This window comes from Oncorhynchus keta, chromosome 9 (genome assembly GCF_023373465.1).
Source record: "Oncorhynchus keta strain PuntledgeMale-10-30-2019 chromosome 9, Oket_V2, whole genome shotgun sequence".
In the NCBI taxonomy this organism is placed as follows: domain Eukaryota; kingdom Metazoa; phylum Chordata; class Actinopteri; order Salmoniformes; family Salmonidae; genus Oncorhynchus; species Oncorhynchus keta.
In genome coordinates this window covers 11,472,362-11,485,545 of record NC_068429.1, presented here as the reverse complement: position 1 = coordinate 11,485,545, position 13,184 = coordinate 11,472,362, and the positions used below count along the sequence as shown (strand labels likewise).

The following is a 13,184-nucleotide window of genomic DNA, read 5'->3' as shown; positions in this document are numbered from 1 at the left end:
CCTCAAATCTCGACAGGCTCTGTTCAAAAAAGCCAAATCACAAGGCCAGGCTGCTGTCAAGGCCAGTTTTATTTTGGCAGAAGAGATCGCTAAATCAGCCCGGCCATTTACGGAGGGGGATTTCATCAAAAACTGCATGATTAAAGTTTGTGACGAAGTTTGCCCAGAAAAAAGGCAACTCTTTTAAATGTGAGTCTGAGCAGAAACACCATTGCCGAGAGAGTAGACCAGTTGTCCATCAATCTAAAAGAGCAGCTTGTGAAAAAGGGAAAAGATTTCATTGCATATTCCTTGGCTGTGGATGAGAGCACCGACATTTCTGACATTGCCCAGTTGTCAATTTTCATCCGCGGAGTGGACTCCAGCCTAAGCGTGACAGAGGAGTTTTTGGCTTTACGTCCTATGCATGGCACAACTACGGGGCATGATTTGTATGAAGAGGTGTCAAGATGTGTAAATGAGATGGAGCTGCCTTGGGAAAAACTCGTGGGTTTGACAACCGACGGAGCACCTGCGATGTGTGGACACAGGAGCGGACTGGTGGCGAAGATACGGGAAAAGATGCAAGAGGAAAACGCGACAGGTGAGCTGACAGCTTATCATTGTATCATACACCAGGAAGCGTTGTGCGGTAAAGCCTTGAAAATGGAGCATGTAATGAGCATCATCACGCGCACAGTTAACTTTATCAGAGCCAAAGGTTTGAATCACCGCCAGTTCAAGGCATTTCTGACGGAGTTAGAAACGGAGCATGGTGATTTGCCTTATCACACAGAGGTGCGATGGCTAAGCCAGGGAAAGGTGATTCAAAGATGTTTCGAGCTTCGTGAGGAGATTTGTCTGTTCTTGGACAGCAAAGGGAAAGACACAACACAACTCCGAGACGAAATGTTTCTGTGTGAAATGGCTTTTCTGTGTGACATTACGAGTCATCTGAATGCAATGAACTTGCAGCTGCAGGGTCGGGATCGTGTCATCTCTGATATGTACAGTACAGTGAAGGCATTTAAAACCAAACTGACTCTGTGGGAGACGCAGATGCGGAAAGAAAATTTGAGCCACTTTCCCAGCTGCCAGACCATGAAAGAGAAGCTCTCTACCAGTGCGTTCCCGAGCGCACAGTTGGCTGATAAAATAGGTATGCTTGCCGCTGACTTTCGACGCCGATTTTCTGACTTTGAAGCACAAAAAAGCAGGTTGGAACTGCTCGGTAACCCATTTGCTGTTGACGTGGAAAGCTCACCACCAAACCTCCAAATGGAGTTGATTGACCTCCAATGCAATGATGCACTGAGGGCAAAATATGCGGCAGTGGGTGCTGCAGAGTTCGCCCGTTTCCTCCCCGACACAATGCCCCAGCTGCGCATCCAGGCTGCTCAAACGTTGTCTATGTTTGGCAGCACATACCTGTGTGAACAACTGTTTTCTTTGATGAACTTGAACAAAACATCACACAGAAGTCGACTTACTGCTGAACACCTCCACTCAATTCTGAGGATTTCCTCAGCTCAGAGCCTTCCCCCGAACATTGATGAACTTGTGGAAAAGATGGGACACCACCAAGTATCACCCTCAACCTCAAACAAGTGAACATTACTGTGCAATCACATATTTAGAGTTTTTACTCAGTTCAAGTTTAAAAGTTAAAGTTTAATATTTGTTTTCACTGCATGTTACTTCTCCTTAAACAAAGTGTTGTTTTTGATTAATAGATTTTTGCACTTTATTTTATTGTATTTCAATCCAATTATATTTTAAAAATATTTCAGTTGAGTGGATGATAGAAAATTGCTATTATTGTTTTTTTCTTTGAAGTAAATTTAGCCCACTTTTGCTAAAATAGAAAATATAGGCTACTGATGGTGCCTTGAATACCGGTTTCTTTCATTTAATGTTCATGTTATGGGGATTTTTATATAAAGGAAATTTGTCTTTTGTGTCTGTTGAAAATTAAAGATTACTGACAGAGCCATAAGAAAATATTGCTTTATTTATCTGATCATATTGGAATATATTTGTTAGGTTTTCAGTAGGTTCAATTAGGTTCACTAGACTATATGCGTCATTTAAAAATTTTTCAATGAACATTCGAACAGTCCGGCCCTCGGCTTGTAGCTAAATTTTTATTTGGCCCTCCGTCCATTTGACTTTGACACCCCTGCTCTACAACATCCGCAGAGTACGACCCTGCCTCACACAGGAAGCGGCGCAGGTCCTAATCCAGGCACTTGTCATCTCCCGTCTGGATTACTGCAACTCGCTGTTGGCTGGGCTCCCTGCCTGTGCCATTAAACCCCTACAACTCATCCAGAACGCCGCAGCCCGTCTGGTGTTCAACCTTCCCAAGTTCTCTCACGTCACCCCGCTCCTCCGCTCTCTCCACTGGCTTCCAGTTGAAGCTCGCATCCGCTACAAGACCATGGTGCTTGCCTACGGAGCTGTGAGGGGAACGGCACCTCAGTACCTCCAGGCTCTGATCAGGCCCTACACCCAAACAAGGGCACTGCGTTCATCCACCTCTGGCCTGCTCGCCTCCCTACCACTGAGGAAGTACAGTTCCCGCTCAGCCCAGTCAAAACTGTTCGCTGCTCTGGCCCCCCTCTCCAATAACCCTGGCCCTCTCCCTTACCCCTGGCCCTCTCCCTTACCCCTGGCCCTCTCCCTTACCCCTGGCCCTCTCCCATAATCCTGGCCCTCTCCCATAATCCTGGCCCATAATCCTGGCCCTCTCCCATAATCCTGGCCCTCTCCCTTACCCCTGGCCCTCTCCCTTACCCCTGGCCCTGTCACAAGTGGATTTATGGACGATTTAAGATGAAAACATCAACCCTGTTATGGTCAAACATGTTACTTTATTTGCCACTTACTACAGTCATTTTATTTATTTCACCTCTTGTGATGGGAAAACATGATTATTGAAGTTATTCATGTGCCTTTATGACCGAATGCTAAAATGTAAAAACATTTAAATGACCAAATTACACTACCCAAAAAGTACTCGATTGGTGGAACAACCCAGATAAGTGCTTGTAGTCATGTCTAATATTATATTTCTAATGACAGTACCTCTTTGATTCTCTCTGTCTTTCCAGTGATACCATGGTGGTCTTTGTGTCCACCGTATCCAATGACATCGGCCAGGGTGTGTCTCTGCAGAGCTGGGATGGTGTAGTGCTGCCTGACGTGAGGCTCACAGTAGGAGACAGTGCAGGTCAAACAGGACTTAACCGCCCTCAGCTTCTGGCCAGAGCATATATCACATGCCACATCCACGGGCCCAGCGTAGCCCAGAGCAGGGAGGGCAGGACTGAAGCCTGCCTGCTGGAGCTCGTGGAGCACCTTGGCCAAGGCTGCGTTAGCGTAGAGCTCAGGCTTGGCTCTGAATCTCTTATTGCACTGGGGGCACACATAGTTTCCTGCATGGCCGGGCTGGGCCCAGTGTGTGCTGATACACTGCCTGCAGTAACTGTGTCCACAGGGAATGGAGACCGGGTTTGTCATCACATCTGAACACAAAGGGCATCTGAATTGATGTACAGTCAGCAAACTGGCCCTGAGAGAGAGAGAGAGAGAGAGAGAGAGAGAGAGAGAGAGAGAGAGAGAGAGATACAGACAGACAGACAGACAGAGTTAACTGTGTATTGCCTTCCTTCAAAACGGTCAACCTGGTCGCACCAATTAACATTATATTATATTTTTTTAGGTTCTTCCATGTCACATGGTGTGATACGATCCTCCATGTCACATGATATGATACATTCCTCTATGGCTGCGTTTCAAACACGTAAAAGACACCCTCACTTTATGCCCTTCGGGAAACTCACGCGGCCATCTTTGCCGTCGGTCCAAAGAATTAGCCAAGCAAAGGAAGTTGGCAACGTAACAGCCCTCGTTTGTGATCGAGTGTGCTATCCTGAAACGCCCCATAATTCAATTTGCGATGATTGTACATCCGCTAAGAAAAGTAATCCGAAACTTAAAACCAACATCAATATGGAGAAGTCAACATGTAAGTAAAAACAGTCAGAAATTATGCTCCTGATGCACATGACCGCACAAACACGTATCGTAAAAGTAATGATGTTTTTGTTTGGTTAGCTTTTGGAAACGTTAGCTAGCTCATATAACTTTCCCTAACATCACACTTATACGTTGTAATTTTCCATTTGACCTGATATCGTTTGGATGGCTAGTATTCGATGTCTGCGGATGCTTTGTCTTCCAGCCTAGATATGAAAAGCAATCATAATTGACTGTAGCGCATATAAACACACACAACAGCTATTGGTTTTTCCATGATAACTGAAAACACAACTGTAGGATGAACAAGTGACAAATTTCCGGGCAAGGGTGGTCCATTTAAAATTCATTAATTCTTCCCTCGCTCCTTGCCCTGCAACTGTCAACTCATCATATGTTATGATACGTCATCAGAAGTATCCACTTAATTTGAGGACTGAGAGGACTGCGTGTTCGGAATGCAGCTCATGTCACATGATATATGTTCCTCCATATCACATGACATGATTACATCCCTCCATGTCTCATGATATGATACGTTCCTCCATGTCACATGATGCGGATTCATATGATAGAGCTGATTATATTATTTTGGTGTGAACAGACCATTTGTGCTCAAAAAACGTGTACTATCCTATATCTAGTTGGTGCGACCGGGCTGAAACTATGTAGTGTTGCAGTCTGGCCTTTTTCAAACCTCTCACCTTAGATCCGGGTGCATGGTTTCTCCTCTGAAGTGAATGGGTTCAAACATTGACCTGTTACTCTTCATAGACAGGCAGCTGAGACCAGGTGACTCAACTCGCTCCTCCTTGACACTACAATTCAGACAATATTGTTATCACATATCACAAGGTTTTGTTTTAAGCAACTCATTTTTGATTCAGAGATGTTTTATAATCCGTAGTGTAACATTAATTTATGGGATTGTAAAGGTTTATGGGTTGGTTGTAATTCTGGACTATAATCAGTGGTAAAACTGAACTTTGCTCAGGGTTTGGCCTCAGATAGTTGTACATGATTGATGGATTTGATTAATTGATACATTTTATTATTGCATCTCCAGCGTTTAAAAAATAAAAAATATACCTTTATTTAACTAGTAATTGACTTCCTTTCTCCAGTGGTAGTTGTGTGTTTTATCTCAGTTTAAAAACTTTTTTTTAATTCTGTCCTCTGATATATTGATAAGACGGTTCCATAACCTAATCATTTAATTAACCCTCTGCCTTTTCTCACAGGTCTTATACACTTCCCAGAAAACATTGTAAGGCTCTCTTTTTTTTTGTAGTGTTAGCTGTTTTAAATTCTTTAAAACCCCAGATTCCAGCAGCATAGTTCAATGTAGGACACATACAGTATTGTACATTTACCATGTAGAATAGTTAGGACGTTGTGTTTCTTTACGCTGCTTTTGTAGCGTCAAAAATATAGTCTCTTAAAATCAATCGCTTAAAACATCCTCTAATAAAATCAAAACAGAGGAAGTCTTGTTATTGCTCTATTATGGACAGCCCCTCTCTCTGACTCACCTCCTACTCACGACTTCAGGGTCTCCCTCAAGCTCCATATCGTCTAATGTCTCTTTAAGACTATGCTGCTCAGAGAGATCTCGCAATCAGGAAGGCTACCTAGACAACACAAACATAATACATTAATGCTCTATGTGCAACAACGCAATAACAATTTCAACCTCAAAAACCAATTTACTCATACTCACTGAACTCAGTTCTTCAGCACCCTTAGCCCCCCTGATCTTCCTATGTTAATGGCGTATTAAACTTTTCAATGGGCGGAGTCGGCTGACAGATACTGTTGACAGACAGTGGCTTCATATTCAACTTTGGCCTTTGAATGTCCCAAGGATCCCACATAGCACTAACCTTAAGTGAATCTAACTTTAACAACTATACCAAAAACATGAAGGGACTTGGGGAGTCATTTTTTTCTGAACACTAAAGCCAGTCAGTCTTTCCAAAGTCTAATAACAACTCTGAAATGTAATTCTTCAGTATGTTACAACTGACCTACAGATTCCTCCCTTCAGAAGATATTTAATTAGGAAAGCAGCAAAATATTTCTTCACACTACAATTTTAGACACAATTGTTATCACATATCACACAAGGTTTTGCATAAAGCATCTAATGTTTGACTCAGATGTTTTATAATCAGTAGTTTAACATTAAGTTCTGGGATAGTAAAAAGTTTACGGGTTGGTTGTAATCGTGGCTTATGTGGTGGTAAATCTGGTGGTAAATCTGAACTAAGCTCAGGGTTTGGCCTAGTTGTAAATGTACCGTGTAGGCTAATTAGGTTGTTCCGTTCCTTTAAGCTACTTTCGTAGTGTCCAAAGTCCACCAATTTTCATATCAATAGCTCAGAACATGTAGCGGGATTAGGGGATGGGTGTTAGGGTTAGGAGACAATAAAGGAAAATATATATTTTTTAGAAGAAAAAAACACTTACTCATTCAAGGGTTTTCTTTATTTTTACTATTTTCTACATTGTAGAACAGTGAAGACATCAAAACTATGAAATATAACATATGGAATCATGTAGTAACTAAAAAGTGTTAAACAAATCAAAATCTATATTTTATATTTGAGATTCTTCAAAGTAGCCACCTTTTGCCTTGATGACTGCTTTGTACACTCTTGTAAATAAACTCTTGTAAATAAACAGGCATTTCCTTCTCAGCCACATCCTACAGTCTCACGACTAACTTTTGGGACATACTACTATTTAGCCATTTAAAAAAAAAATAGCTATGGAGGTTTTATACATTTCAAATCCTTTGGAAGACTATTCCAAAGAATGGCAGCTGAGTATAAAAAGTTTATTTCCCCATAGCACTTTTAAATCTAAAACAAACAACGTTTGTTCACACCTTCTAGTGGAATAGTTTAGGTTATCCAGTACCAAGTTAAAGTAGTACATAGGTACCCGGGGACCATACCTGGAGACCATGGGGTGGCAGGTAGCCTAGTGGTTAGAGCGTTGGACTAGTAACCGAAAGGTTGCAAGATTGAATCCCAGAACTGACAAGGTAAAAATCTGTCGTTCTACCCCTGAACAAGGCAGTTAATCCATTGTTCCTAGGCTGTCATTGAAAATAAGAATTTGTTCTTAACTGACTTGCCTAGTAAAATAAAGGAAAAAAATACTCTTAACAATCTTATTCACAGGACACAATTTATTCTGAGACTCTCCTCCCCTTTGAGGCATCTAAGGCTTTCAAAGTGGGAATGGTCAAGATGTGGAAGTGTTGGAATTGTAAGAATAATCTTGAGTAATTTGCTCTGAGATGTCTGCAATTTATTTTTATTATCTTGGGGGCACTGTACCAGGAAGAGCACAAATAGTCAAAGTGGCACTGAACAAGAGCCCTTGCCAATGACCCCATTGCACTTATCCAGAAACCTAATTTTATGGTTCACTTTGGAGAAAACTTTTTGTGCCATCCTCTCCCTTGTCAGATGGGTATCTAGCACACGTCCAAGATAATTAACAGTCTTATGCAGTCTTCTGCTAAGTCAGCTACTACCACCTTAAAGTCAGGGGATTTAATTTGTTTCACTTTAGACCCAAACAAGATGGACTCTGTTTTTCCAAGCAAAGTGACAGCTTATTGTCATATAGCCATTTACTGACATTCAGAAGTTCAGCACTGAGGGCTTTTACTGTCAAACGCTCCCTAAAACATTTCAGCGAGCAGGCCTTTCTAATCGACCTGGCCAGGGTATCCTGGAAGGATATTGACCTCATTTCGTCAGTAGAGGATGCCTGGTTATTCTTTAAAAGTTCCTTCCTCACCATCTTAAATAACCATGCTCCATTCAAAAAAATGTAGAACCAGGAACAGATATAACCCTTGCTTCACTCCAGACCTGACTGCCCTTGACCAGCACAAAAACATCCTGTGGTGTACTGCATTAGTATCGAATAGCCCCCGCAATATGCAACTTTTCAGGGAAGTTAGGAACCAATATACACAGTCAGTTAGGAAAGCAAAGGCTAGCTTTTTCAAACAGAAATGTGCATCCTGTACCACAAACTCCAAAAAGTTCTGTGACACTGTAAAGTCTATGGAAAATAAGAGCACCTCCTCCCAGCTGCCCACTGCACTGAGGCTAGAAAACACTGTTAACAGCGATAAATCTGCGATAATTGAGAATTTCAGTAAACATTTTTCTACGGCTGGCCGTGCTCTCCACCTGGCTACCCCTACCCCGGTCAACAGCCCTGTACCCCCCACTGCAACTTGCCAAAGCCTCCTCCATTTATCCTTCACCCAAATCCAGGTAGCTGATGTTCTGAAAGAGCTGCAAAATCTGGACCCCTACAAATCAGCGCAGCTCGACAATCTGGAACCTCTCTTTCTAAAAGTATCCGCTGAAATTGTTGCAACCCCTATTACTAGCCTGTTCAAACTCTTTTGTATCGTCTGAGATCCCCAAAGATTGGAAAGCTGCCGAGGTCATCCCCCTCTTCAAAGGAGGAGACACTCTAGACCTAAACTGCTACAGACCTATATCTATCCTACCTTGCCTTTTTAAGGTCTTCGAAAGCCAAGTTAACAGACAGATCACTGACCATTTCGAATCTCCCCATACCTTCTCCACTATGCAATCTGGTTTCTGAGCTAGTCATGGGTGCACCTCAGCCACGCTCAATGTCCTAAACGATATCATAACCGCCATTGATAAGAGACAATACTGTGCAGCTGTATTCATCGACCTGAACAAGGCTTTTGACTCTGTCAATCAACACATTCTTATTGGCAGACTCAACAGCCTTGGTTTCTCAAATGACTGCCTCGCCTGGTTCACCAACTACTTCTCAGACAGAGTTCAGTGTGTCAAATTGGAGGGCCTGTTGTCCGGACCCCTGGCAGTCTCTATGGGGGTGCCACAGGGTTCAATTCTCGGGCCGACTCTTTTCTCTGTATACATCAACGATGTCGCTCTTGATGCTGGTGATTCTCTGATCCACCTCTACGCAGATGTCACCATTCTGTATACTTCTGCCCACACCTGCCCGCCTTGTCCAGTATCACTACTTTGGGTGGTTCTGACTTAGAATATGTGGGCAACTACAAATACCTAGGTGTCTAGTTAGACTGTAAACACTCCTCCTAGACTCACACTAAGCATCTCCAATCCAAAATTAAATCTAGAATCGGCTTCCTATTTCGCAACAAAGCCTCCTTCAATCATGCCAATCCTTGACTTCGGCAATGTCATTTACAAAATAGCCTCCAACACTCAACTCAGCAAATTGGACGTAGTCTATCACAGTGCCATCCGTTTTGTCACCAAAGCCCCATATACTACCCACCACTGCAAACTGTATGCTCTCGTTGGCTGGCCCTCGCTTCATATTCGTTGCCAAACCCACTGGCTCCAGGTCATTTATAATTCTTTGCTAGGTAAAACCCTGCCTTATCTCAGCTCACTGGTCACCATAGCAGCACCCACCCGTAGCATGCGCTCCAGCAGGTATTTTTCACTGGTCACCCCCAAAGCCAATTCCTCCTTCGGCCGCCTTTCCTTCCAGTTCTCTGCTACCAATGACTGGAACAAATTACAAAAATCACGGAAGCTGGAGACTCATATCTCCCTCCCTAGCTTTTAAGCACCAGCTGTCAGAGCGGCTCACAGATCACTGCACCTGTACATAGCCCATCCGCAAATAGCCCATCCAACTACCTCATCCCCAGTTATTTATGGGGGTGCCACAGGGTTCAATTCTTGGACCGACTCTCTTCTCTGTATACATCAATGAGGTCGCTCTTGCTGCTGGTGAGTCCCTGATCCACCTCTACGCAGACGACACCATTCTGTATACTTCCGGCCCTTCTTTGGACACTGTGTTAACAACCCTCCAGGCAAGCTTCAATGCCATACAACTCTCCTTCCGTGGCCTCCAATTGCTCTTAAATACAAGTAAAACTAAATGCATGCTCTTCAACCGATCGATACCTGCACCTACCCGCCTGTCCAACATCACTACTCTGGACGGCTCTGACTTAGAATACGTGGACAACTACAAATACTTAGGTGTCTGGTTAGACTGTAAACTCTCCTTCCAGACCCATATCAAACATCTCCAATCCAAAGTTAAATCTAGAATTGGCTTCCTATTTCGCAACAAAGCATCCTTCACTCATGCTGCCAAACATACCCTTGTAAAACTGACCATCCTACCAATCCTCGACTTTGGCGATGTCATTTACAAAATAGCCTCCAATACCCTACTCAACAAATTGGATGCAGTCTATCACAGTGCAATCCGTTTTGTCACCAAAGCCCCATATACTACCCACCATTGCGACCTGTACGCTCTCTTTGGCTGGCCCTCGCTTCATACTCGTCGCCAAACCCACTGGCTCCATGTCATCTACAAGACCCTGCTAGGTAAAGTCCCCCCTTATCTCAGCTCGCTGGTCACCATAGCATCTCCCACCTGTAGCACACGCTCCAGCGGGTATATCTCTCTAGTCACCCCCAAAACCAATTCTTTCTTTGGCCGCCTCTCCTTCCAGTTCTCTGCTGCCAATGACTGGAACGAACTACAAAAATCTCTGAAACTGGAAACACTTATCTCCCTCACTAGCTTTAAGCACCAACTGTCAGAGCATCTTACAGATTACTGCACCTGTACATAGCCCACCTATAATTTAGCCCAAACAACTACCTCTTTCCCAACTGTATTTAATTTATTTATTTTGCTCCTTTGCACCCCATTATTTTTATTTCTACTTTGCACATTCTTCCATTGCAAAACTACCATTCCAGTGTTTTACTTGCTATATTGTATTTACTTTGCCACCATGGCCTTTTTTGCCTTTACCTCCCTTCTCACCTAATTTGCTCACATTGTATATAGACTTGTTTATACTGTATTATTGACTGTATGTTTGTTTTACTCCGTGTGTAACTCTGTGTCGTTGTATCTGTCGAACTGCTTTGCTTTATCTTGGCCAGGTCGCAATTGTAAATGAGAACTTGTTCTCAACTTGCCTACCTGGTTAAATACATTTACATTACATTTAAGTCATTTAGCAGACGCTCTTATCCAGAGCGACTTACAAATTGGTGCATACACCTTATGACATCCAGTGGAACAGCCACTTACAATAGTGCATCTAAATCTTTTTAGGGGGGTGAGAAGGATTACTTACCCTATCCTAGGTATTCCTTGAAGAGGTGGGGTTTCAGGTGTCTCTGGAAGGTGGTGATTGACTCCGCTGTCCTGGCGTCGTGAGGGAGTTTGTTCCACCATTGGGGGGCCAGAGCAGCGAACAGTTTTGACTGGGCTGAGCGGGAACTGTACTTCCTCAGTGGTAGGGAGGCGAGCAGGCCAGAGGTGGATGAACGCAGTGCCCTTGTTTGGGTGTAGGGCCTGATCAGAGCCTGGAGGTACTGAGGTGCCGTTCCCCTCACAGCTCCGTAGGCAAGCACCATGGTCTTGTAGCGGATGCGAGCTTCAACTGGAAGCCAGTGGAGAGAGCGGAGGAGCGGGGTGACGTGAGAGAACTTGGGAAGGTTGAACACCAGACGGGCTGCGGCGTTCTGGATGAGTTGTAGGGGTTTAATGGCACAGGCAGGGAGCCCAGCCAACAGCGAGTTGCAGTAATCAAGACGGGAGATGACAAGTGCCTGGATTAGGACCTGCGCCGCTTCCTGTGTGAGGCAGGGTCGTACTCTGCGGATGTTGTAGAGCATGAACCTACAGGAACGGGACACCGCCTTGATGTTAGTTGAGAACGACAGGGTGTTGTCCAGGATCACGCCAAGGTTCTTAGCGCTCTGGGAGGAGGACACAATGGAGTTGTCAACCGTGATGGCGAGATCATGGAACGGGCAGTCCTTCCCGGGAGGAAGAGGAGCTCCGTCTTGCTGAGGTTCAGCTTGAGGTGGTGATCCGTCATCCACACTGATATGTCTGCCAGACATGCAGAGATGCGATTCGCCACCTGGTCATCAGAAGGGGGAAAGGAGAAGATTAATTGTGTGTCGTCTGCATAGCAATGATAGGAGAGACCATGTGAGGTTATGACAGAGCCAAGTAACTTGGTGTATAGCGAGAATAAGAGAGGGCCTAGAACAGAGCCCTGGGGGACACCAGTGGTGAGAGCGCGTGGTGAGGAGACAGATTCTCGCCACGCCACCTGGTAGGAGCGACCTGTCAGGTAGGACGCAATCCAAGCGTGGGCCGCGCCGGAGATGCCCAACTCGGAGAGGGTGGAGATAGGGGCATTTCAATCATAAAATACCTAAATAAATGTGAATGGGTGGAGAGGAGGATCTGATGGTTCACAGTATCGAAGGAAGCCGATAGGTCTAGAAGGATGAGAGCATAAAGGTGAAATAAATAAAAAATATAAAAAAAATATTTTGCTCCTTTGCACCCCAGCATCTCTGCTAACACATCTTCTGCACATCTATCACTCCAGTGTTTAATTGCTATATTGTAATTATTTCGCCACTATGGCCTATTTATTGCCTTACCTCCCTTATCCTACCTCATTTGCACACACTGTGTATATACATTTCGATTGTATTATTGACTGTATGTTTGTTTATTCCATGTGTAACTGTGTTGTTGTTTGTGTCGCACTGCTTAGCTTTATCTTGGCCAGGTCGCAGTTGTAAATGAAAACTTGTTCTCAACTAGCCTACCTGGTTAAATAAAGGTGAAATAAAAACATTAAAAAAAATAAACCACATGTTTTGTTTTGGTGGGAAGCCAACAGTGCCGAATCATCTGCATAGATGATAGACGGTTGACGGGAAATTGACAGTAGGCCATAATCGATAGCTTAGCCTGCCTAGCACGCCCGAATGTGTGCTTTGCAGAGGGGTTATTAAGTTAAAGGTATTGTAGTGATTTCAGTCACTGAAATGTTAAAGGATAGATACAATTAAAACATTGACACATAATAACAGTAGACCCTACATCGAATTACAATTGAATCCTCCTCGGGTCATCCCACTTTATTCAGTATAATTAAAAACATTTGATTATAGTTATTTAGGCCTCAACTGAAAGTGTAGACAGATATAACAAGAGCGCCATCTTGTGTACAAACAACATGACAAGGTTTTTCTCTTCAAATCAAATCTAATTTTATTTGTCACATGCGCCGACTTCAACAG

At 43.7% G+C, this 13,184-nt stretch overlaps 1 protein-coding gene across 2 annotated transcripts in view; it reads right to left on the bottom strand.

Annotated features, from left to right (window-relative positions):
* The window catches only part of LOC118372034 (uncharacterized), a 33,754-nt gene that overhangs the window by 19,183 nt on the left and 1,387 nt on the right, over positions 1–13,184 (bottom strand). The window contains exons 1-4 of one of the 2 annotated variants that reach the window (XM_052525148.1): positions 5,741–6,011; positions 5,553–5,651; positions 4,725–4,838; positions 3,067–3,553 (exon numbers count right to left, since the gene is read on the bottom strand). In XM_052525148.1, the coding sequence (XP_052381108.1) occupies positions 3,067–3,553; positions 4,725–4,838; positions 5,553–5,590 (639 nt within the window). In that variant the 5' untranslated portion in view covers positions 5,591–5,651; positions 5,741–6,011. Of the gene's footprint in view, positions 1–3,066; positions 3,554–4,724; positions 4,839–5,552; positions 5,652–5,740; positions 6,012–13,184 lie in introns of those variants that run through there. The other variant, XM_052525149.1, reaches the window with a different exon arrangement.